General features: G+C 39.6%; 1 protein-coding gene across 2 annotated transcripts; it reads right to left on the reverse strand.

Moving 5' to 3' along the window:
* Window positions 1–452: 452 nt before the first annotated feature.
* masp1 (MBL associated serine protease 1) lies at window positions 453–21,691 on the reverse strand. 2 transcript variants are annotated; one of them, XM_072691302.1, is made up of 12 exons: window positions 21,578–21,691; window positions 19,402–19,633; window positions 15,807–15,984; window positions 13,703–13,834; window positions 11,133–11,329; window positions 8,997–9,144; window positions 6,954–7,072; window positions 6,761–6,839; window positions 4,050–4,169; window positions 3,830–3,901; window positions 3,159–3,227; window positions 453–2,558 (listed from the first exon to the last, which is right to left on the reverse strand). In XM_072691302.1, the coding sequence occupies exons 1-12, from the start codon at window positions 21,601–21,603 to the stop codon at window positions 1,657–1,659; spliced, it is 2,274 nt and encodes a 757-aa protein (XP_072547403.1). In that variant the 5' UTR covers window positions 21,604–21,691; the 3' UTR covers window positions 453–1,656. The 2 variants fall into 2 exon arrangements, with proteins under 2 accessions (XP_072547403.1, XP_072547402.1); XM_072691301.1 differs by lacking the exons at window positions 453–2,558; window positions 3,159–3,227; window positions 3,830–3,901; window positions 4,050–4,169 and adding an exon at window positions 4,296–5,871.
* Between the last annotated feature and the right edge of the window lie 1,080 nt (window positions 21,692–22,771).

The following is a 22,771-nucleotide window of genomic DNA, read 5'->3' on the forward strand; positions in this document are numbered from 1 at the left end:
TGATGCTGATGCTGTTAATTTGTTGTTGTAATAGAAAGCCATGAGTAGCAATTTGCAGAATTTCAGAATGCTCTTCAGCACATAGTAAGGAAAGGAAAATCAGAAAGAAACAAAATTGCGACCGTACATTATGGGTCAAGACATACTATATTTACATTTATGGCTACTTATAGGTCACTTATGGCACAAAGGTGGAACAGCGTAGTGGTTGGAGTCTAGCCCAAGGACTCTTATTGGTGTAGCGCTGCATAGTCACACCAACCACATGTTGTGCTACAAGCGCAAGATAAACAAATTAAAATGTATAATAAAGAAGTAAATACATATATTTTTTAATTTTTTCATTAACTGTTTTGAATAATCATCCGATGGACAAACGTACAAAGGCAATTTAAACAAGTTAGTTATTATACAAAAGGAGTAAACATTATTTGCTAAAAGTGTGTTATCTGATTAAAGTATTCATACAAAGCACACAGTGGTATAATCAATCAAAACAATGCTTTTACCATGATAGAAACTGTGATTATTATTGGTAGATATGGCACAAACCTAAATATGAGGCAAAAGACACAGTCTTACTAAACAGCTTATATCTGGTATTGAACAGTGGTAATCACTGGGGTCAAATAGATATGAAGAACACATGAAAAAGAAGGGTGTATGGCATATTCAAATGAGAGGCAGGTGTGCAGAAGAATTTAGTTAATAAACTAAAGAAATTCTAAGCAGAATTATTAATAACAGAATCACACTATATGGACAGAAGTAGTGGGACACCTGCTTATTTGGTGTTTCTGAAATCAAGGGTATTAAAGGGTATTAAAAAGCATATCCTGCCTTTGTTGGTCTCTACTGTCCAGTGAAGGTTGGAGAATTGCCATGGGTCATTGCCAAAGTCAGGATGTTGGATGACCCAACTCCCCAGTTCATTCTAAAAGCATTGAGTGGAGCACCATCATTAAAGATATAACATTTTCACTGATCCAAAGCTCAATGCTGGGGTCTTTTTACCCCTCTGGCCTTATAGGTTCATGTTCATCTGCTCCAGAAATTTCTATTCTATTAGCAATGCTTCTCTGCAGGGACTAGACAAGCGGTCTGTGTGTGTTCATTTGCACATCTGCGTCAGCAATGGGTGAAACGTTAAGTAGCTAAATTATTATGATATTATTGTAATAGCACTTACAGTTGACTGGGGCAGATCTAGCAGGGCAGACATTTCACAAAATGACTTGTGACGAAGATGAGAAGTTGAAGTATTTAGTATTGTCCATTATAATGCCAATGTTTGTCAATAAAGATTACAAAGCTTTGGTTGGATTTTACAAACTTGTTAGAAATGGGTGTGTAGAAGGTCATACATTTGGCCATATGGTATATCAACATAAATCTGTCAATTTAAATTTATTTACATTCATTCTAATGTTATGTAAAGTGAATGTTTTGCACAATACTATAATGAAAATTGTGCTTCTGCTTAATAGTGTTCCAGTCAGAGCCAATGCTTCAGTTTTTGCCCTTATCTATTTCATCTACTAACAATACCTTGGTATGAAAAGGTGGATATTGCCTGGTTTAAAAAGAAAAACAACAACAAAAAAAAACAACGAACAAGAGTGAGAAAGCAAGTAGAGACTGAATGAAGGCAAAGTCTTACTTAATGCCTCCTTCCCTCACCACCTGCACTCTGTCTGAGTCCATCTGTGTGTACAGCCAGTGAGCATAGTTTGCCACTCGGGTGTACACGCCATATACTCGCTGACTCCCGCACTCCTCCGGGCCTCCCCAGGATACAAGCCCCTGCACTACCCATCTCCCACTACGGGGGTCCTCAATCACGAAAGCCCCTCCGCTGTCCCCTAAGCAGGTGTCGCGACCTCCTTCAAAGAAACCAGCGCAGAACATGTTGTCTGTAATGTTATAGATGACAGAACGAGAGGCATAGCTGGCCTCGCACTCCTCCTGTGCCACAACCGGCAGCTTCACATACTGCAACATCTCAGACATAACGCCAGGGTCAGAGGTCAGCCCACTGTTTGAGATGGACGCATTGGCTGTGTTGATCCCCCATCCGGCAACCACACCCAGCATGTTGGGAAGGGGAGTGAGAGCATGGCCTCTGACCCACGGTGGGGGGAGACACACAGGTCTCACTAGCTCATTTGGCACCACCTCCTGGCTGAGTCTGATCAGGGCGATGTCATTGTCATAGTTGCGTGGGTCAAAGTGTGGGTGCAAGATGAGCCTGTCCACGGTGCGGTTGACAGCCAGCTGTTTTTCGCGGATGTCTGTCAGTCCCAAGGTGGCGTGTACATGCTCAGGTGCGACAGGCACGATGGATGAGTCTCTGCGCTGGGAGCGCAGCACATGAGCAGCTGTGAGGACCCATGACGGGGACAGGAGTGCACCACTACCGAACCGGTGCACTTCAGGAACCCGGTACGTGTCCTCCACAGAAAGAAGCACTTGCCAGGGGAAAAGACCAGGAGGTGCTGTCCGTCCACCCACGATTCGCTTCTGCTGGGAAGGGAGGGGCCTGGAAGCTTCGCCACATGCTTAAATAATACACAATCACACATCACTGTACTGTACACACATACAAAACATCTTCATAACGACACAAAGTGATTTCCCGCAGTTTCTAGAAAGGCATCAAATCTAGGAACTAAACATAAACACCATGATGACTGCAACTAAATAACTGGTATTTTTAATTCAAGATGTAATGATGTAAGATGATAAGAAGTAATTCTTATCTTCATTTGAATGAATCCATTCAAATGCTTTGGTGGTATTCTCTAATACTCTTATTGTAGTGTTCTCTTTTTATAGATTTTGGACTGACATGTTGAAAAAATGGAGTTCCATCTCTCCTATTCCAGTATTTACTGACATTTAAGTTAATAAGTTAATTGACATTTAAGTTATTAGCCTGGACTAACAGACTTAAAACCACAACAGCATCAGAAGACAAATTTCTAAGGGTCAACAGCTTGTGCGATACGTAGCTCATATGACAAGACCTTGTAGCAAAGATTAACACTGGACCAAGTCCAGGGGTGTTCTAAAACTCTGACCGGTAGAGTATATGAGCTTCTGAGACTGAATGACACTGAACTCCTTAGCTCCACTTAAATACTAAGCTTTCTGCTTACCAGGTTGTGTCCTAGCTGTTGAACTGGGCTGCTGAGATTCAAACTGTGGCTGCGTGGTACTCTCCACATCTGTTAGGCACAGAAACTGAGATAAGCTCTTCCAAAAACACAACACAGACAGAAAATCCAGACGCATAACACAGACAGGTCTTACCAGATACAAAACACAGACAGACAATCCCAGATAAACAACAGAGATATACTTTACAGATGCATGGCAGGCATTTCCATTACGACTGAGCAGTGATAATGATTGACCATCACTGCAATTAGGTTAGGTTCTATTAGTCTATTCCTATACTTCACCCTATTCCTAACCAGACATTATACCTGAAACCTAAACCGAATACCTTAGCCCTTAAACTGTTTCAATTTTAAATATACTGATTTTAGTATCTGTAGGTTATCTGTTGGGGACTATTACAATATAGTGTGCCTCACAGTGGTTTATTGTAGAAAGATAAACTAGGAAGCACAAAAATAAAAGTTATATAAAAGTGTATATATATAAATAAATACTAATACATAAATGTGTCTGTGAGGTTTTGTTATTTATGGTTAAAGAGACCAGCAGAAAAACTTCAGGTCATGAAATCATGCCAATTCGTCAAGTATAAGGTAATCACTGTGAGAGCAATACACCACATACATTTACAATTTACAAATTCTACCTGACTGGCAAGAAGGCAATGTGGCTCCGTCATCTCTCACCCATTGACCACTCTGAGCACATGTGTATGTGCCTGCATTAGACAAACAAGAAAAGAAAAATCACATAAGAATGGAAAGAATTGAAGAAAGAGGAAACGGAAATAAGGAGTAAGGAGAATAAGGGTAAGGAGAGTAAAGTATCAAGATTCTCTCATTTATTGGTAATGGAGAAATCCGCACTGTTGTCTGTTGGAGAACTCTTGCAGGTGTATAGAATCCTGGATCCAAATGTAGTACTGTTAGTGGAGCTCTTATACACCACCTCTCCTACAGATCCGTTTACAGGACCACAGTCAATCACTACGAGGTAGAGAGCGAGAGAAAGAGTGAGTGAGTTATTATTTTTTTTTTTTACATGAAATATTCTTAAACATATAGCTTAAGAGCTTAAAAAAGTTAGTATAAATTAGATTTAAATACATTAGTATTTAAATGATTGCGCATTGAAATGAAAACTACTCGACGGACACTGAAATTATTCTGAAAATGTTTGTCATTCTGTAATCAACATTATGCCCACATTAGGATGTCCATAATAATTCAATTGTGAAACTCGCCATCATCACACCCTGTGATACACAAACTCACAGAATTATGGACACCATAAGGACTAAAAATAAAACACAACAAGCAACACTCTTGAGCACCGAACTGACATGTTTAAAATACTTTAAAAACTGCAACACTTTCCCCAATTCTCAATACAAATTACTTGACTTGCATACTTGGTTGTACAGACTTTGCAAGTTTGACTCCCAAGTACAAACCCCCAAGCACAGGAGGATGCTGTATGGTCATTCTGCAATTGGAACAGCACCGTGGTGCAAAATGCATTCTGAGATATTTGGCTGTCCCAAACCCACACATGGTCCACTTTTGAATGGAACAGTACTTGGGCTGCGACTAATGAAGTTTCACAAGTCTGCAATAACACAAGCACAGACAAGAATGCATATAGAAAAAAAGCTTATCCTATAACAACACCAGCTAATTAAGTAATCAAGTAGTGTTCTACTACTGCCACAGATACTTAACTATACAGACCTGTTCAAGCTTTCTGGTTGGAGTAGGGTATTTCGATAAGATTGCCAGTCTTCCCATGTCAGTTCAGGGCACAGCAGTGTTTTTGTGCATACAACAAAAATTACAATTCAACTCCTTAAAAACCTTGTTTAAAGGATCCAGTGATATGTTTGTTTACCAAGCAGGGAGAGAACGGCATTCTGAGTTTTTTTCCCCCTCACAGAGAAGAACTGCTTGGGATGTCCTAATATGGGCTTGAGTTAGAACTAGAGGTCTGTTGATTGATACTGAAATGAGTGCAAAATGAAATGATTCCAATTGATAGATATAGAAATAATTAAAGAATGAAAACTATGAAATGAAATACTCCTAACTGATGGATACTGAAATTATTGTAGAGGTGATTAATGGGATTTGTATTTAGTAATAATGTACCCATAACCGGAATCAGACTGAACTGTACCTCCATATCTCCAAATGAATCTTCTGTGCATGAGAAGTGCATCAATTTGCAGTGCATCATGCCTGTGCTTTTAAGCATGTCCGCTGTATATGTGTTTTAAACCTAGAACTAGCATTATGCACATTTACGTTAAAGCAAATTAACAGAGAAAACTGTTTTAAAAGACAGCAGAAAGTAATAGCATTATTGATGCGGTCACAAAATTCCCTGACCAGCAGAGGGAGACAAAGCTTTTTTTGTGATGCCCAACTTGCTGGCATTATTTTAGAATTTAGATATGGTTAGAATTCACAGTTTTTCACAGTAGACTCCATAGGCTAAACACACCAACCCAAACTGTACAAACAATCCAGAGAGACAAACGGTTGTCAATATTGGAATTTACTGTATCACAAATGCACATTCACATGGCCAGAAACAACCGTGTTCGCCTCACTGCTAATCCTATAGATCACTAATGCATTATCAAATCAGTTGGAACGGCTAGGGAATGGCGGCTCCTTTGAGATTCCTTCTCTGGTGGACAGTGGAGAGAAAAAAGAAACAGACACAAGGGAGAAAGAATTGGGTGACACAGGAAGAAGGGAAGTGCAAGAAAAGAGAGGAGGAAGAAAGTGAGAAAAAAAACAACTGAGCAATTCAGTCCTATGTTTCAATCCAAAGCTCAGGTGTCTGCTCAATAGCCATTTTAAATTAGGGTGCACAGATGCCTGCCTGATAAAAAAAGCTCATGGACAAATCAGATCAGATTTGTCCTAGTGTATAATGTAAATCAATTAAAACTTAATGGTAAACATGTTCAATATGTATTCATTATTACGATTCGACTCATGTAAAGAATACAAATAAACCCCTATATTTTTTATATATATTTGATATCAGGCCAATACTGAATGTTTTCCTGCCAAAGAAACATTTATTCCACTGAGTAGCTAGTAAATAGATGAAGTTTGTTAGTGGTGCACCTATGTGTAGTCACAAAAGTACTCCAGAAAGCTACAGGCTGTGCTCCTTCTCTTGCATTTGTTTCCAAAAGTTGTTGATCGAGAATGTTAGAAGTATGAGAATGTAGGAAATGGATGAAATCTGTGTACCTAAACTGCAGTGGCAGGAAACATTCTGAGTATCTGAGTCATTAAGGGCTTGTTTTGACTGAGAAACAAGCAAGTGTGGCATGAGATAAGAGCCAATTACATGAGTTTCCTTATCAATGGATGAGACCTGATGCAAGATACTCAGACTGCAGAGCTGTGGAGTAAAACATAGTGCACTATTTTATTTTTATTTATTATTATTATTATTATTATTATTATTTTATTTGTATTTTTTTTACTTTGCTGGCATATAAATGATAGATATTATAATACAAAAATCTAGTTTTGACTGCACATTTAAAAGCCCTTACCTTTACAAAGGGGTACACTACTGCTCCAAGTTCCATCTGTCTGACACTGTAGCTGATAATGCTCAAACTCTTCTCCGTCCTTAAAAACAATCAGACACACATAGAGACATAAAAGGAGAAGACAAATGTGATAAAAATAGCGAACAAAAGGATACAAGAACTGCCACTGTATGTATTAGTGCCTGTTGCTGACCTTTTGTAGTGAATATCCAGGGTCACAAGTCACTGTGATGTGCTCTTTGAAAAAGTACTGAGACTGCAGTGGCTCAAAATGACCATTTGGAGGCACCACAAGCACTGGGCATTCGCTGCCTGCAGACAAGAGAAGTTACAGTGCCATTTACATTTTCAGCAACAGAGAATACCAGTCTAACTTGTGTAATTTAAAACTAGCTAATGTTAACTGAAGCACAGAAACTAGCAATATCATTTACAGCACACATTTGTGCAAAAAGGGACTATTCAAAATAAATGACTTAGAATTCCAGTGCAATACAGTGGGGGAAAAAAGTATTTAGTCAGTCACCAATTGTGCAAGTTCTCCCACTTAAAAAGATGAGAGAGGCCTGTAATTGATATCATAGGTAGACCTCAACTATGAGAGACAAAATGAGAAAAAAAAAATTCTGAAAATCACATTGTCTGATTTTTAAAGAATGTATTTGCAAATAATGGTGGAAAATAAATATTTGGTCAATAACAAAAGTTCACCTTAATACTTTGTTACATATCCTTTGTTGGCAATGACAGAGGTCAAACGTTTTCTGTAAGTCTTCACAAGGTTGGCACACACCATTGCTGGTATGTTGGCCCATTCCTCCATGCAGATCTCCTCTAGAGCAGTGATGTTTTGGGGCTGTCGGCGGGCAACACAGACTTTCAACTCCCTCCAAAGGTTTTCTATGGGGTTGAGATCTGGAGACTGGCTAGGCCACTCCAGGACCTTGAAATGCTTCTTACGAAGCCACTCCTTTGTTGCCCTGGCAGTGTGCTCGGGATCATTGTCATGCTGAAAGACCCAGCCACGTTTCATCTTCAATGCCCTTGCTGATGGAAGGAGGTTTGCACTCAAAATCTCACAATACATGGCCCCATTCATTCTTTCATGTACACGGACCAGTCGTCCTAGTCCCTTTGCAGAGAAACAGCCCCAAAGCATGATGTTGCCACCCCCATGCTTCACAGTTGGTATGGTGTTCTGTGGATGCAACTCAGCATTCACTCTCCTCCAAACACAACGAGTTGTGTTTGTACCAAACAGTGGTACTTTGGTTTCATCTGACCATAAGACATTCTCCCAATACTCTTCCGGAACATCCAAATGCTCTCTAGCGAACTTCAGACGCGCCCGGATATGTACTGGCTTAAGCAGGGGAACACGTCTGGCACTGCAAAATCTGAGTCCCTGGCGGCGTAGTGTGTTACTGACGGTAGCCTTTGTAACGTTGTTCCCAGCTTTCTGCAGGTCATTCACTAGGTCCCCCTGTGTGGTTCTGGGATTTTTGCTCACCGTTCTTGTGATCATTTTGACCCCACGGGCTGAGATCTTGGGTGGAGCCCCTGATTGAGGGAGATTAGCAGTCTTGTAGGTCTTCCATTTTCTGATTATTTCTCCCACAGTAGATTTCTTCACAACAAGCTGCTTGCCTATTGCAGATTCAGTCTTCCCAGCCTGGTGCAGGTCTACAATTTTGTTTCTGGTGTCCGTCAACAGCTCTTTGGTCTTCACCATAGTGGAGTTTGGAGTGTGACTGTTTGAGATTGTGGGCAGGTGTCTTTTATACTGTTAACGAGTTCAAACAGGTGCCATTAATACAGGAAATCTTGCTTGTTTGTAGGTGACCAAATACTTATTTTCCACCATTATTTGCAAATAAATTCTTTAAAAATCAGACAAATGTGATTTTCAGATTTTTTTTTCTCATTTTGTCTCTCATAGTTGAGGTCATGGTATCAATTACAGGCCTCTCTCATTTTATTAAGTGGGAGAACTTGCACAATTGGTGAGTGACTAAATACTTTTTTTCCACCACTGTAAGTATCTTATTATTATGTTAATGTTGACTTTATGTGGCTACTGTACAATTCTGCCTGAAGCTAAAAAGATCTGTAAGTCTGGAAGACCAATAGTCTAGATTTTTCCTTTTATATCCAATCCAGCATTTTAATTTTCAATATCATAAAAGAAAAGGGCTCTCATCACTTTTTTTCTGCACCCATTTTTCATTGCTCTTACTTGTAGTAGTGTAGGTGAGTTTCCAGCCCAGGTTCTCTCCTGAGTTGTCACTGTGGAACAAGATGCTCACAATGTTACTTCCTGTCTGGATCCTGCCTGGGGAGCGATCCCCACAGAACGGGCCAAGCTCTCTTTCTCCCGCCTGAATCTGAAGAGAACACATCACTATCATTACCACAGTCATCATCATTTTCATCATTATTGTTTGTCAGCATTATCATCCTCATGTACTTCATAATCATTGTCATATTACAGTATTTTCCATCACTGTACACGGTTTCCCCTTAAGTTCAAATTCAGCTATTAAACATCTCAAAGCGCAACATTCTTGGCATCTTCTGTGAAGTCCATTTGTCCGTGCTTACGGAAAGACTTATGGACAAATCAACCAGCAGCAACTAACAAACTAGCAACTAGCGAAAGCAAAGTGGAAAGCTAGATGTTTTCTCAGGAGCAACCACAATGCAAAAGTTTGGGTACCCCCCAAAAATTTGTGCTATTACATATGTTTATCAAGGTCTGTGACCTTAATTAGCTTGTAAGGGCTAAGGCTTCTTTAGAATCATTATTACCAATTGATGAACAAACTGAAGTCCTATAACTACTTTAGAAACACTTTGAACTCTAATACTCTAATAAGCCACAGCTGTCTAGACCAAGAACATTTTGAGGGAACTGCTCATGAGAGTACTAAAGAAAAAGCAAATCCTCAAACTCCTGTTTGACTTCAAATCAGGTACACTCTGGAATGATGGTGCACTTTTCTATTGTGCAGCAGGACCTCCACAAATATGACCTTCATGGAATGATGGGTTAGAAAAGGCTGAAAAAGGCTAAAGAACTGCTTCTACAGCAGGATGATGATCCTAAATACACTTCAAAATCCATAATGGACTATTACAAGAGGTGCAAGCTGAAAAATTTGTCAAGTCCCTCACAGTCCCTCAAACTAAATGTCATGTAAATCTGTAGATAGACTTCAGCAGAGAATCTTAAAGTACTAAATGCCTTTAGCAAGGAAGAATGGGTGAAATCCCTCAGACAAGAATTGAAAGAATCTCGGCTGTTACAAAAAGTGTCCACAAACTATGATACTTGCCAAAGGTGGTGTTACTAAAACAGGGTGCCCAAACTTTAGATTGGGGTGGATATTGGTTGGTTGCAATAATTGTTTCTATCACTGGGTATTGGTGATGAAAACTAGAACCTGAAAGGGATTTGTAATAGCTCACACATCAATAAATTGGCAATGATTTGTAAGTTGCATGATGATAGTGTATATTCTCATTTTATTAAGCCAGTCAATAGTGATAGCTAAAACATAGTCTACATCATCCATACCGGAGTAATGTGATTCAAACCAATCATGTCCTAAATCAGGTGTGTTGGAGCAGTGTTGTGTTGGCCAGAGTCGTGGCAAATACAGGCTACTGTTGACCTTTCCGGTCTAGACACAGCGCGGAGAAAGTTTTTCCATCAAGTATAAATGATAATGCATTATTTTTAGTGAGGAGTAGCTAAACTGAGGCAGTTCCACATTAATACTCCTAATTCCTGTTTGTCTGGGAGCTTAGCAATAAGATCATGGCCTTGTGTGTGTGTCTGTCTGTGTGTTTGTGTTGCTATGCTCTACTGAGCCCATGTTGTAACACTTCACAGTCATTTGGGGGATTTTCCTTTAAGCTAATCCTGGTCTCCCCAAACTTGCTATTTTTCTTTTTACAGCCGGTGAACTCTCCCAGTAGCAAACAAACACAGTGTCGGCGCCTAAAACACATCAATCCTCTTCTAAAATCAAGTTAGGAAATTATTATTATGAAGTGATATGAAAGATATAAAGATAAAAGAGCAGCCGGTTTAATTAAAAACAACGATTATCTGTAATTCCCATATACAGTCGCTCGCATAGCATGTGGTCATTCGCTATATAGCACTAAAATATGCATCTATATCTGTAGTTTCAGCTAAATAGTCAACAAACAAAAAGGCCACTGTTATCTCCAGGACTGGTTAAAAGCAATAATGGACAAGCCTAACCAGTGTGTAGATTACTGACCTTCCGGACTGAAAGATGCTGATGGACATTACCAAAGACCAAAACATTTAGTTCTGTAATTGCGTGCAATGAACCCTTACCTTAATGTGGTCATATGGACACTTGACTTCCGGGTGGTCTTCTATGTCAAAGCTATCATCAAAGTCCAGAGTGACCAGAAAGCCATTCTCCAGCTCAATCCGGTACAGACAGTCTGAGCTTTTAGGGTATGGCTTTGGAAAATCTGCACTGGTGAACTCTCCAGAACGCTCTGTGTACACACTATCACTGCACTCTACTGTAATCTCACACACACACACACACACACACACACACACACACACACACACACAGAAAGAGAGAAGGGTATACACCGATTACAGAACTATCCAGGCTTGTTGGCATATCAGAAATGCCTAAACCCAAAAAGGTAGTTTTGTGATTGAAGGATAAAGTTGCATGTGTAACATTAATGTTTAATGTTAGACAGCTGCAGCTAATGAATATTTCCATTTTGGAGCATTCATCATGAAAAAAGAACAGCCAGATTCAAATGATAAAACAAAATAACATAATGGGAAAAATATAGATAGTGAAGGTTTTTGTGTAACAGGAATGGTTTATAACAAATCCTCTGCATACACAAAACTCACATACTGTAACAAAAAGCTGAGCAGTGAGTCACACAGCTTCCCTGTCCCTGAGCATTGCTCAGATATCACTGGCAGCTCGAATATAAATATTTACCAGTCAGCTTTCAGTTACCATCATCATGGAAGGGGCAAAGAGTGGACATAAAACAGACACACATTTGATCACACTGCGCGCGCGCACACACACACACACACACACATGCAAATTCTCTCTCTCTATCTCTTCACATGTATACAAAGTATAATACTGATTTCATATAATGCTTGCTTTGTGAATGTACTCAGTATGGGCTGTTTTTCAGTATGGGCATATTGCATGTAGTCAACAGACTCCCACACTCGCTCACACATACACACACAATCAGTGCAGACCCCACATTCAAATCACATAATGAGAGCAAAGTTCTCAAGCCCTGTTACCTACTTCCTATTCATTTCTGTAAATCAGGTTTAAATACTCAGTCTGAATTACACAAGAGAACCTAGCTGATCTGGTCTGCCGCAAGACTTTCCTTAATCAACTGACTCTGGTTAGGAATTCCAGCCTCTAATCCCAGCTTATCAATGTCTCTGAGCTCATAATAAATGGCCCGTTTTAAAGAGGAAACTCCTTTAGACTGGGTAGGGAACATACACTTTAAAATTAAAAACATATTTGTTGCAACATTTCTCTAGACTCACATTTGCACTGGAAATTATCACAGTTTATACACTCAGTCTGTAGGAATATTTCTGACATGAATATTTAAGACTAATCAAACATGGCAATAGTAAGAGGTCTGCCTTGTGAGATGAAAAGTAGAACAACTGTACTTACATACAAAATGAAGCAAGACTTGCTATACTATTTAGTTAATGTATTTTTCATTTTGTTTACAATGAAATTCATGAGTCACGGTGGTGTTACCTATATTTGAACAGTCAAATGCAGTAATACAAGCTAATTCATTTGTAAGGCTAATTACTAAGGCTAATGTATCTGATTACTGGTCGCCCACTCATCCAGCCCGACCTGCTGGAGGACTGACCTCTGGGGTCCCCTCTACCTGCATCAGACCAGCTGCAATCCACCGGTCCAACCACCAGATTCCTCCACCACCAATGCCAGACCAGCGGCATACCCTCTTACCAATGCTACCTGCCTAATGACCAAACCTAAATGGACTCTTAACTATCTGCCACTATTAATATTACCACTATTAACTATCAGTACTCTCATTACTCTTACCATCACTGCCACGACTATATGAAGTTATACTAGACCATGATTATTATATTATGATTAAGAATATGTTGCACACATGAACAGTAAAACAGCCTTGGTGTTTTTTTATTTATTTTTTAAATCTTTTATCAATAATTTCTGAACAGTTCTGACCAGAGGAGGATGGGTCCCCCTTGTTCCTCCCAAGGTTTCTTTCTCCAGCTGTGAGGGAGTGTTTTCTTTGCCACTGTCACCATTGGCTTGCTCACTGGGGGATTTAGGTTTTTATGTCTTTTTATGTTGTTGATTTCTTGTCTTTTTACTAATAACAGATTCTGTAAAGCTGCTTTGTGACAACACCAGTATCAATGCAATGGAAATGTGACATGTTCTAGGATGTGCTGCCTTAGGCATAAAGCATCATTAGGTTTGTAGTTTGTAGTCCAACAATGCATAAAATTGAAAAAAAGACTTTTAGCTATATTTGCTCTTGATTAGTGAGGATTTCAAAAGGCAGAAACACGTCTGCGTTAACAATTCTTTTGCTTTGTCCCGTCCACTTTGTTCTGTCTGTGAATGTTTTGCTTAGCTTTGTGTCATGCTTTGATTAGAGCACCTGTCGTAGTCAAAATTCTACAAGAAAGTCACACTATAATCCCATGAAAAAATGTTGCTCCAATTATCAGTTCATTAAAAAAATAATAAAACAGCAAATCATTACACCAACACCACATCAGCATTTTCTCAAAGCCAAAGCTTCTTCTTTTGTTTTTTGTTTTTTGTTTTGTTTTTTTGCTCTTTGCTGTGCTTGTACCTTTGCAGGTTCTGTTGTCAGAATGAAGCTGGTATCCATAGCGACAGGAGCAGTAGTAGCCTCCGATGTAGTTATGACAGAAGTGATCACAGGCTAGATCCTCATCATTTCTGTCCCTACACTCGTCTATATCTTCAGGTGTTGGGCGGTACAAAGACAAAGAGAACAAACAGACAAAGAAAGAAGATATGAATAGAAGGTTCTGACAACTACTGGTGGTTAAAGGCTTTGCAAATGAGAAAATGATAGAACAGGGTTCTGTAACCTTTTTTGAAATCATTTTAACCATAGTGGTTCTTGTGTGGGACACAGTTCAAGTTCTCAAAACCACATAATGTGCACATTCAGACGTCACTAGTCAGATCACACAGTGCTGAAAGGACTTGTGTAATGACTTTTAATGAACATTTTATGTAATGACATTTGACTGTTAATGACTTTTTCTGCTAATATAAGAAATAAATAAACTATTAATAAATAAAACTCCAATCTATTTTCCCTGTCCAATTTTAAAACTAAGGATGTGCAAATTAGTAACAACAGAACATTGTTAATACTGGGATGCAAAATCTTTGCCATCTACAAGTGCCTGAAGTCTTAATCCTTTTCCCTCTCTTGGGACGCTTTGCCAGGCTTTTTCTGCAACGTGTAACAGGGTCTTTTAGCGTATAACATCAGCACTCTCCTTCATTTGTAATGAAACAACAGGCCATGCAACTGCTTACAAGTTCATTTGAGAACCTCCTTTGAGAACTCACTGGTCACTCCTTCTACAGAAGCTCTTGGTGTAGTGATGGATGATCAGTTATCGTTCTCAAGTCATGTCGCAAACGTAACTCGTCATGCAGATTTCTCCTGTACAACATCCGGAGAATTCGACCCTTTCTCTTTAGAGAGGCCGCCCAGGTGCTCGTTCAGTCTCTCGTTACTTCAAGACTTAACTACTGCAACTCTCTTCTGGCTGGTCTCCCTCTGCGCACCATCAGACCCCTGCAACTTATCCAGAATGCAGCGGCACAGGTCGTCTTCAACGTTCCTAAATTCAGCAATGTCTCTCCACTGCTGCGCTCTCTTCACTGGCTTCCTGTAGCTGCTGCCCTCATCAGATTCAAAACCTTGACTCTGGCCTATGAAGCCAAGAACGGACCAGCCCCTCCATACTTGATGGCAATGGTCAAAAGCCGATCTGCACCAAGAGCCCTTTGAGCTTTAAATACAGCTTGATCCATGGAAAATCCACGGAAGACAAGCGCCCAGGCTTTTTTTCTGTCCTGGCATGAAAGTGGTGGAACGAGCTTCCCCTGGGTGTCCGAATGGCGGAGTCGCTCGCTGTCTTCAAAACCAGACTGAAGACCCACCTCTTCCGAGAATACTTGGGCAAATAGCAGAGTGGTCACCTTATTGACGTGTGTTTAGTAGTGTCTAAACTTAGAGGTATCTTAACATTTTTAGTCTATTTAAACTAGCTGAGGTTATCCTTGGGTAAATAGCACAGCACTTTTGTAAGTCGCTCTGGAGAAGAGCGTCTGCTAAATGCCCTAAATCTAAAATGTAATGCTTTTACTTAGCCTTTCTCAGATAACTTTAACAGTGCATGAATGCATCAACCACAGTGACAAATGACAACAAACATTTGTTTGTGAAAATAAAGTAGGCCTTTTCTACATTCAAAATTAGAGATGGCAGAGGGCTCCCAAACAGCGCAGGAAGAGTAGCCTGTATCTAGTGTGTAGAACTTGCAATGGTATTCTTTTATGTCAGCAAACCTGAGTATCAGTTAATGCAGATGCTGTATTTCACACTCCTGTGCTGCCCCCACAGTTGCAAAAAAAAAAGGTGGAGGGAATGGCTGTAATTCCTCAACATTTATTTATTTATTTACATTTCTTAAATGAAAGCTAAAAGTCTACTCCTTAGTCACATCTTGAGTGCTTCAAATCTACTGAGGCCTAACTGTATTTACATCATCTGTATGACTACCCTGTGTTACTTATTTAAGCAGCAAAGGCTGAAACTCTCCCTATTATTTCAACAAAAATGGACAGGGTTGGGTGGATATATGTAAATGTGGTTTTGTGACTGTGTGTGTGTGTGTGAATTTTACCTACTGCACTGTAGTGTGCTTCAAAACCAGAGTAGCGCTCCTCATTAGAAAAGTCTGAGTGGAATGTAACACTGAGCAAGCTCCCTGGAGAAAAGATAACCTCATCAGCCGGAACCCTTTCAGTATCTGTGCTTTCTCTGCCACAAAACACTGCCAGCTCCTCCATCTCTGAGTACACCTGTGCGCACACACACACACACACACACACACACACACACACACACACACACACACACACACAGTTCTTAACTGCTCAGAACAAATGGTATTTTGCTTCTTACCTTTAAGTATAGCTGTTTGCATACACAGACAAACATTTCTCTTATCTGCCTCCTAGTTTGGGTGTTTACACTACATGTCAGTGAACGATGGGTCATGTGCTACTATCAGAAAAAACACACACACACCATCACTAAGTAGCAAAGGAGAAGTAAGGGTAAGACTTCAGCGACGTATGATGTAAAGAGCTTAAGAAAACTGCAATAATGCTATGTATGTTAAGCTCTTTTCAGGCACCAAAACCACACAAGAATGAGTTCTACTATTTCTTGTAGACAAAAAGAAGTCTACATAAAAGAAGAACTATATGAATGAAGGCAAGTCCAATCCATAAACCCATGTTCTATGGGGAAAGTTAGGTACATGCAATTGGAAGATGCAGAAAAACATTACTACACACACAGACAAAGGGTGTTCAGTATCAATAAACTGCAATATTATGTTTTGCTATCCTGTAGCAATTAAAATTTTTTAAGAGTAGTTTACATGCAAGGATTGGTGGCAGACTGTGGTTTATTTTGTGTAGTGTTTAAATATTGACCTTTAGATGTTGTATTCTGTCTTCAGGTCCCAACTTTACTTCTTTCTTTTCCTAAAATGTATTTTTTTTAATTGTGACATTATTTAGCTTACAGTATCGCAATATATTTCAGTATATTGAATCTCATCTAGGGATGCACGATATTAACAAAATTTGTCGGATCGGGTAACAGATAATTAGGCAGATACATGGAACTGATCCTTTCACTTTTATTTGAGACTGCACTAAGTGTTTACATGTTTGCAATGTTTGATTACTGCTCGTATGTTTGGTCAAGTTACTTATTTATTCTCAGGTTTAACTACTTCATCTTATTTTGAATGACTGTTCACACTAAATATTTAAAAATAAGATTGATTACTGTTTGTGTGTTTGACAAAGTGAAGCTACTTATTTTCAGTTTAGGCTGAAACAATTTATTTATTTGAATATATTTTTTTTAAGAAGTTTGACTTCTTTTTCATTTTGAATTTGAATGCTGTGCCAAGGTCCTGCCCCATTGTTATGAATAGCAATTTACTACATTTATATCTAGTAAAGTAAGGTTTAAGTCAATCCTGATGCCATAAGTCTATCCCACATGGTGCATCCCTAATCTCATTGCGCTGTGCAGGAATGCTTACATGCATTTCTGGACTTCTGAGATATACAAAGCCATCACTGAAAGTAAAAGAAGCATGTGGTCCAAGCAGGTAGACAACTACTAAAGGTTTGTACACAAATATGACTCTAGTTACACAGCGTTACACAGTCCTATATTAATCAAGCTCAAAATACTTGTTACTACCTCACAGGAAGAAACACCCACCTGACAACATGGCATCACATAGTATATATGCAATAAAAATATTATATTTTATTATTGTTAGTATTATTATGTATTTATTTATTTATTTATATTACAGTTACATAATCATTAAACACTTCTGAAAGTAAATGGTGGTGCAGCATCTACAGCATTCACATTTCCTATTATCCCTGTGTAACATTCTTCACTGCCATTTAATCGTTTTTTTAGAATGCGAATACTAAATGTGACATGCAATTATTTTCTTAGATAACTTGGATAACGTCAGAAGTGGTTGCATGATAAATGAAACAGATGTGATTTCTGTGTGTCTGTTTACCTTCCTGTGGATATGCCTGTAACAATATGTGCAGTGTATGTACTGTATGAATCTGTACCTGTGAATGCACAAGAGAAACTTGTTGCATACATTTTTATTATAAGAAGTTAAATGCTTTCTGTTTGTGTGTGCTGTATGTGTGCTGTATGTGTGCTGTATGTGTGCGGCGGGGGCAGGGCTGGGTTCCGTGACCTTTTTGTCTGGCAGCTGACTCGGTTCCATTGCCACAGCGCAATGAGGTGGCGGGTTGCCGTGGCACCCACCAGGGCATTTGAATATGAATATGCCCCCTGTGGTCCAGGGAGCCCACTGGCTGCTGTGAAATAAACGCTATTAACTCTATCGGCAGGGCACCAAGACATCTGCTTCATCTGTCCATCAAAACCATCTAACAGAAAATACAATACAATGCAAGCAGAACTCCTGTGGCTTACAATGATGGCCAACAACCTAAACAAGGCGTCCCTAGACTGAACAAGAGCAGTCACAGTTATCTCACAGCTTTAACTCTGTGATACTAAATGACCACAGGGTGGTTTTAACCTAGGGATGGGCAATTAATTGAATCTGACAATCAGAACCTCTAATTGATGCCATTTTGCTCATGTCAGTTATTGTTTTTTTTTTGTTTGTTTGTTTGTTTTTTATATGTATATATTTTACTTTCCTCACTGTGTGATCATGTACTGCCCCCTAATAACATACTATTGCTTGTGTAGTCACATTACTTAGCCCCATCCCATTTTTTTAATTGTACAGTTTTTGCATAAACTATTGCATGTAATAATTATCTGTGAAGCAGCTTTCAGACCCAATAACCTTCACTGCTCTTATGACCACCACAGTGTACAATTCTGACTTGGTAGGTTGCTCTAGAACAAGGCATTTCATCACTCTCAATGATTGCTTACATCTTAACCATTTAATTATGCACTGGAAACTGTGGTGAAATTCCTTCCAGTGAGGAACCTGGGACAAAATGCGGCTACAAAAATGCAGAAGTCATTATTGGTATGGTAAAGCTAGAGTACACACCCTGGGTTTTAAAATGGGCACCAGGGTGGCAGACAAATCCTGGCAGACTGTCATGCTGGCACCAGAATCTACTGCACTGCATGTTGTGCCAACATTAGCAGTGGATGCCAACCTCCCTCTGGCGCTCAGCTGGGTCCCGGAAATCCTGAAATTCTACTTCAAAGCTTTCAGTAAGTGTTCACTTTCTTCACATAATGGTATTATGCATGCTTTTGGACTGTGGTATTTTAAAGTGATGTGAATATCAGGAGTGTGTTTGTCCTCCAAGTTAAGGATTTCAGTGCTACAGAAATTAGGCCTACGATTAACTTTTTAAAAGTCAAACAAGCAGTTTCAACAGAGGTTCAGACTCTAACCCACCCAATTGCATTGACTGCAAGACCGGTGTAAAAATGTAGACAGTTCGCTAAAAGACTAAACTTTTTCTAATATTTTATATAGCAGTGGTCTGCTTAACCTTCTGTTGGTATTAATGGCTATGCTACCAACGTTGGGCCAATAACAGTAATTTAATTGACCCATTTTTCTGTAAATGTTATATCATGCACCATTATTGCAGCCATTTGTCTGTTACAAAGTATGTGTATGGGTGTGTGGGGGGGGGGCGACTTACCTTCACATAGTCATACTCGCACAGGTATGATGGCTCAACGTCAAAGTGCATGAAGTACAGGCGAATCTGATGGCCGTCCGGAACACTGATATTCCATTGGATCTCACTCTCCTTCGGGTAGGGCTCTGGAAAGTTTGGCGACTGCACACTCCCATACATGTCATTCAGCAGCAAGACTTCAGCCCCCACAAGGCTTACACACAGGTAGGAGAAGAGCACAGGTAGCAGAACACTGGGGAAACAAGTGGAAACATTCACAAGTGGAACACATTCGAATAACGGAACTACTTCTTGTATGTAAAAACACAAAGCTATTAGAAGTATGTACAGCCATGCTTGTGTTTGTATGCAGAAGAGATATTTTATCATAATTTGAATTTGATGTAAAGTCATTGCTGAGTGGCCAGTTTTGAGAATTTCCCCACTGCGGGACTAATAAAGGACTATCTTATCTTATCTTGTTTGTGCATCATTTTTTAAAAACTATTTTGGTAGTTGTTAAGTTGCCATTCTAATTACCTATTAAAATTCTACTTGCCAGGTTATCTGCTTTGGGAATATTTGGAAAAAAAATTGTAGTTGTGTTTATGGTGATGGTGGTTATTTCACCATCTGACCAATTACAGTCATGTGAAAAGGTTTGGACACCCAATAAAAGCATATTGACATTTAATCATCATTTAAACAATGAACAAGCAATGTCTTTTTTGTAAAATATAATTTATAGAAGAATATTTTTGTGAGGAAACAGTGTGGACACACTATGCCCTAACAGCTGATATTCCCCCCTTGGCTGAAATAACTTTGGTTAGACTAGAATTCTTTCAGCTGCATGAGATTTTAGCTTTAGTTTTTACACCGGTCTCTCATTTTTCTCAAGTGCCCTCTGAAACTTTGCATTCATTTTTATAAAGCATATGTCCATATAAGTCCATATGTCCTGCTCTTGGTCTTTAGTCTTGTCTTGATGAGTTTTTTCTTTTACAGCAAGAGTTTCCTGCTTGCACACCTCCCATGAAAATCTAACGTGTGTGGTCTCTGATGGTTTCTGATGGTAGATGCTGTTCTTTGGCTTTAGCTGTGGTAAGAGCTACCTGTAGATCCCGTGAGGAAATGTTAGGATTGTTGGAGACTTCTTTATGCATTTTGTGGTCTGCTGTTGGACTGAACATGCTAAGACGGCCTGACCTGGCCCTGCTGGCAGTTGTTGCACTTGTAAATGGTTCAGCAGACAGTGGAGCGGTTGATTTTTGGTCTCAGTGTTCTGAGATCTTCTTAAACTCCTTCCCAGACTCATCTGCATCTACTACCTCTGAAAGCTCTTTGGATCTCACTAATTAAGAGCAAACCAAACTAAATATCTGAGGTTCCTCTCTAACCATGTTCTACTCATCTGTAGCTGATTCCATTTTTTTAGTAGTAGTAAATGTGTGGGTGTCCTCACAGAAAAATAGTATTTCTATTCATTAATTAATTCATTCATTCATTAGTAAAGGGCATTTCTTCAGTTGTGTGTGTTTAGTTAGATTACCTAGGTTTTCATGGACTGTACTTAAAGAGAAATGAAATAGCACTTTGCACGGTTCATATTTTGAATATCAGTGTTATCTGATGAGTGTCCTCTACCTCATCATCTACATCTACAGCTCTTTTTGTGACAGCTACTCATTGTTGTACACTATTATAATAATGACATACATTTACAGCAACACTGCGTTCCTGCTGCTGAATACCAGTGACTGTAAACTTCAGAACAGTGTTTTTACACTTAACTCAAGTGCTCAAGCTTTGATGTAGAGCTCGTGTGTAAAAACAATGCTTAATCTGCCCGCTTCAGAGATATTAGCTTAGTGCAGTGGAAAATGCGCACAGATTTGGCAAAGCGAGCAAAGGCCACAAGTCACAAGTGGCCTCTCAAACCTCTTTGCTGGGGCTTTATGCTTCGTCGTTGCTGTACAAAAAAAAAAATAAGTCTTGAAAAGACTTAAAATCCTGACCGATGTTCCTGCGGAGCTCCTAGACAGGAGTTTAATAAATCAGAGCACTCGTAGCAACTCTACAGACTGCACAAATCTTAAACACAGCCACAAGAAAGACAGCAAAAGTGACACAGATACAGGTTAGAGGAAGAGGGAGTAATAAAAGGCAGAAATCAGAAAGAATGTAGCTTTCTCACCACGCCGGATCCAAGTTTAGCCCCATTTCAGCTGCCGAGGAGTGTATAGTGTAGTGGCATTCACACTGGCGCTCACTCACTTTCTATGCACGTCACATTGCAACTGTTTACAAAAGACGCGGTCTCCCCCACGAGGGCTGAGAGAGAGAGAGAGAGAGAGAGAGAGAGAGAGAGAGAGAGAGACCGAGAGAGAGACCAAAGTGCAGCATGACATTTTCAAGGGCTTTTTGGCTTGTGAAGTGAGAATGAACCTCTTTTACACCTTTTTTTATGACGAATAAAAATGAAGAATAGAGCCTTAACCCATTTGCAGTTAGGCAGTTTTTACATCAGCCTGAGCTGCATCAGAGCACGTCAGGTCTGCACATTAATGCAATATTCATAATGCCTGTACCTGTTGTGGGTTTTTTTTATGATAATTGGATGTAACTGAATGTGAATAATTCCATTTTGGATGCTGCATGTGGCTAAGCATGAGGCCTATATATAGAGGCCTATATAACCACAAAGTGGCTTTGTGTGGTCGGTGTGGTGCAACAGATAACACCACCACCTGCCAGTAAACTACCACACCACGTGGGAGACTGGGGTTCCATTTCCAGTCTCTGTGACTATGCTGCGCTACACCAATAAGTAAGTCCTTGGGCAAGATTCCTAACACTTGGTTGGCCCACCTCTGTAATACGAGTAACCTTGTAAGTTGCTCTGGATAAGAGCGCCAGCTAAATGCCATAAATGTAAATAACCCAAGCTGCAATAGAAACAAGATCATTTCCATTTAAATACATGTTTAAATAAATCAGATAAAGAGCCATGTGAAAAGTAAATGGGTTTGGGTGCAGTATGTATGAGAATTATGAAAAACAGACAAAACTTAAAAAGTTGAGGGCCTTATGAAAGGGTTACCCTGTCATTAGGAGGTACTGACCTCAATCCTTACAGATGCAACAGCCATCCATGACCAAGAATGCATTATTGTCTTGGAAACAGAAGCAACACAAATCCCAGGACTAGTCTGTGGAGGTCCCGTCCCTGCATAAGTTATGTGCACTGCACGGTGGGCATGAACTGGGTCTTACTGGAATGTTAAACGAGACCAGCTTCCAAAACGTATGATGTAAAGCTTAATGTTAAGATCATCTTAACTGGCAGAGAGAATGCTCCCTGTGATGCTCTGTGTAGCATTTGACAATC

The sequence above is a fragment of the Salminus brasiliensis genome, chromosome 11 (genome assembly GCF_030463535.1).
Source record: "Salminus brasiliensis chromosome 11, fSalBra1.hap2, whole genome shotgun sequence".
In the NCBI taxonomy this organism is placed as follows: Eukaryota; Metazoa; Chordata; class Actinopteri; order Characiformes; family Bryconidae; genus Salminus; species Salminus brasiliensis.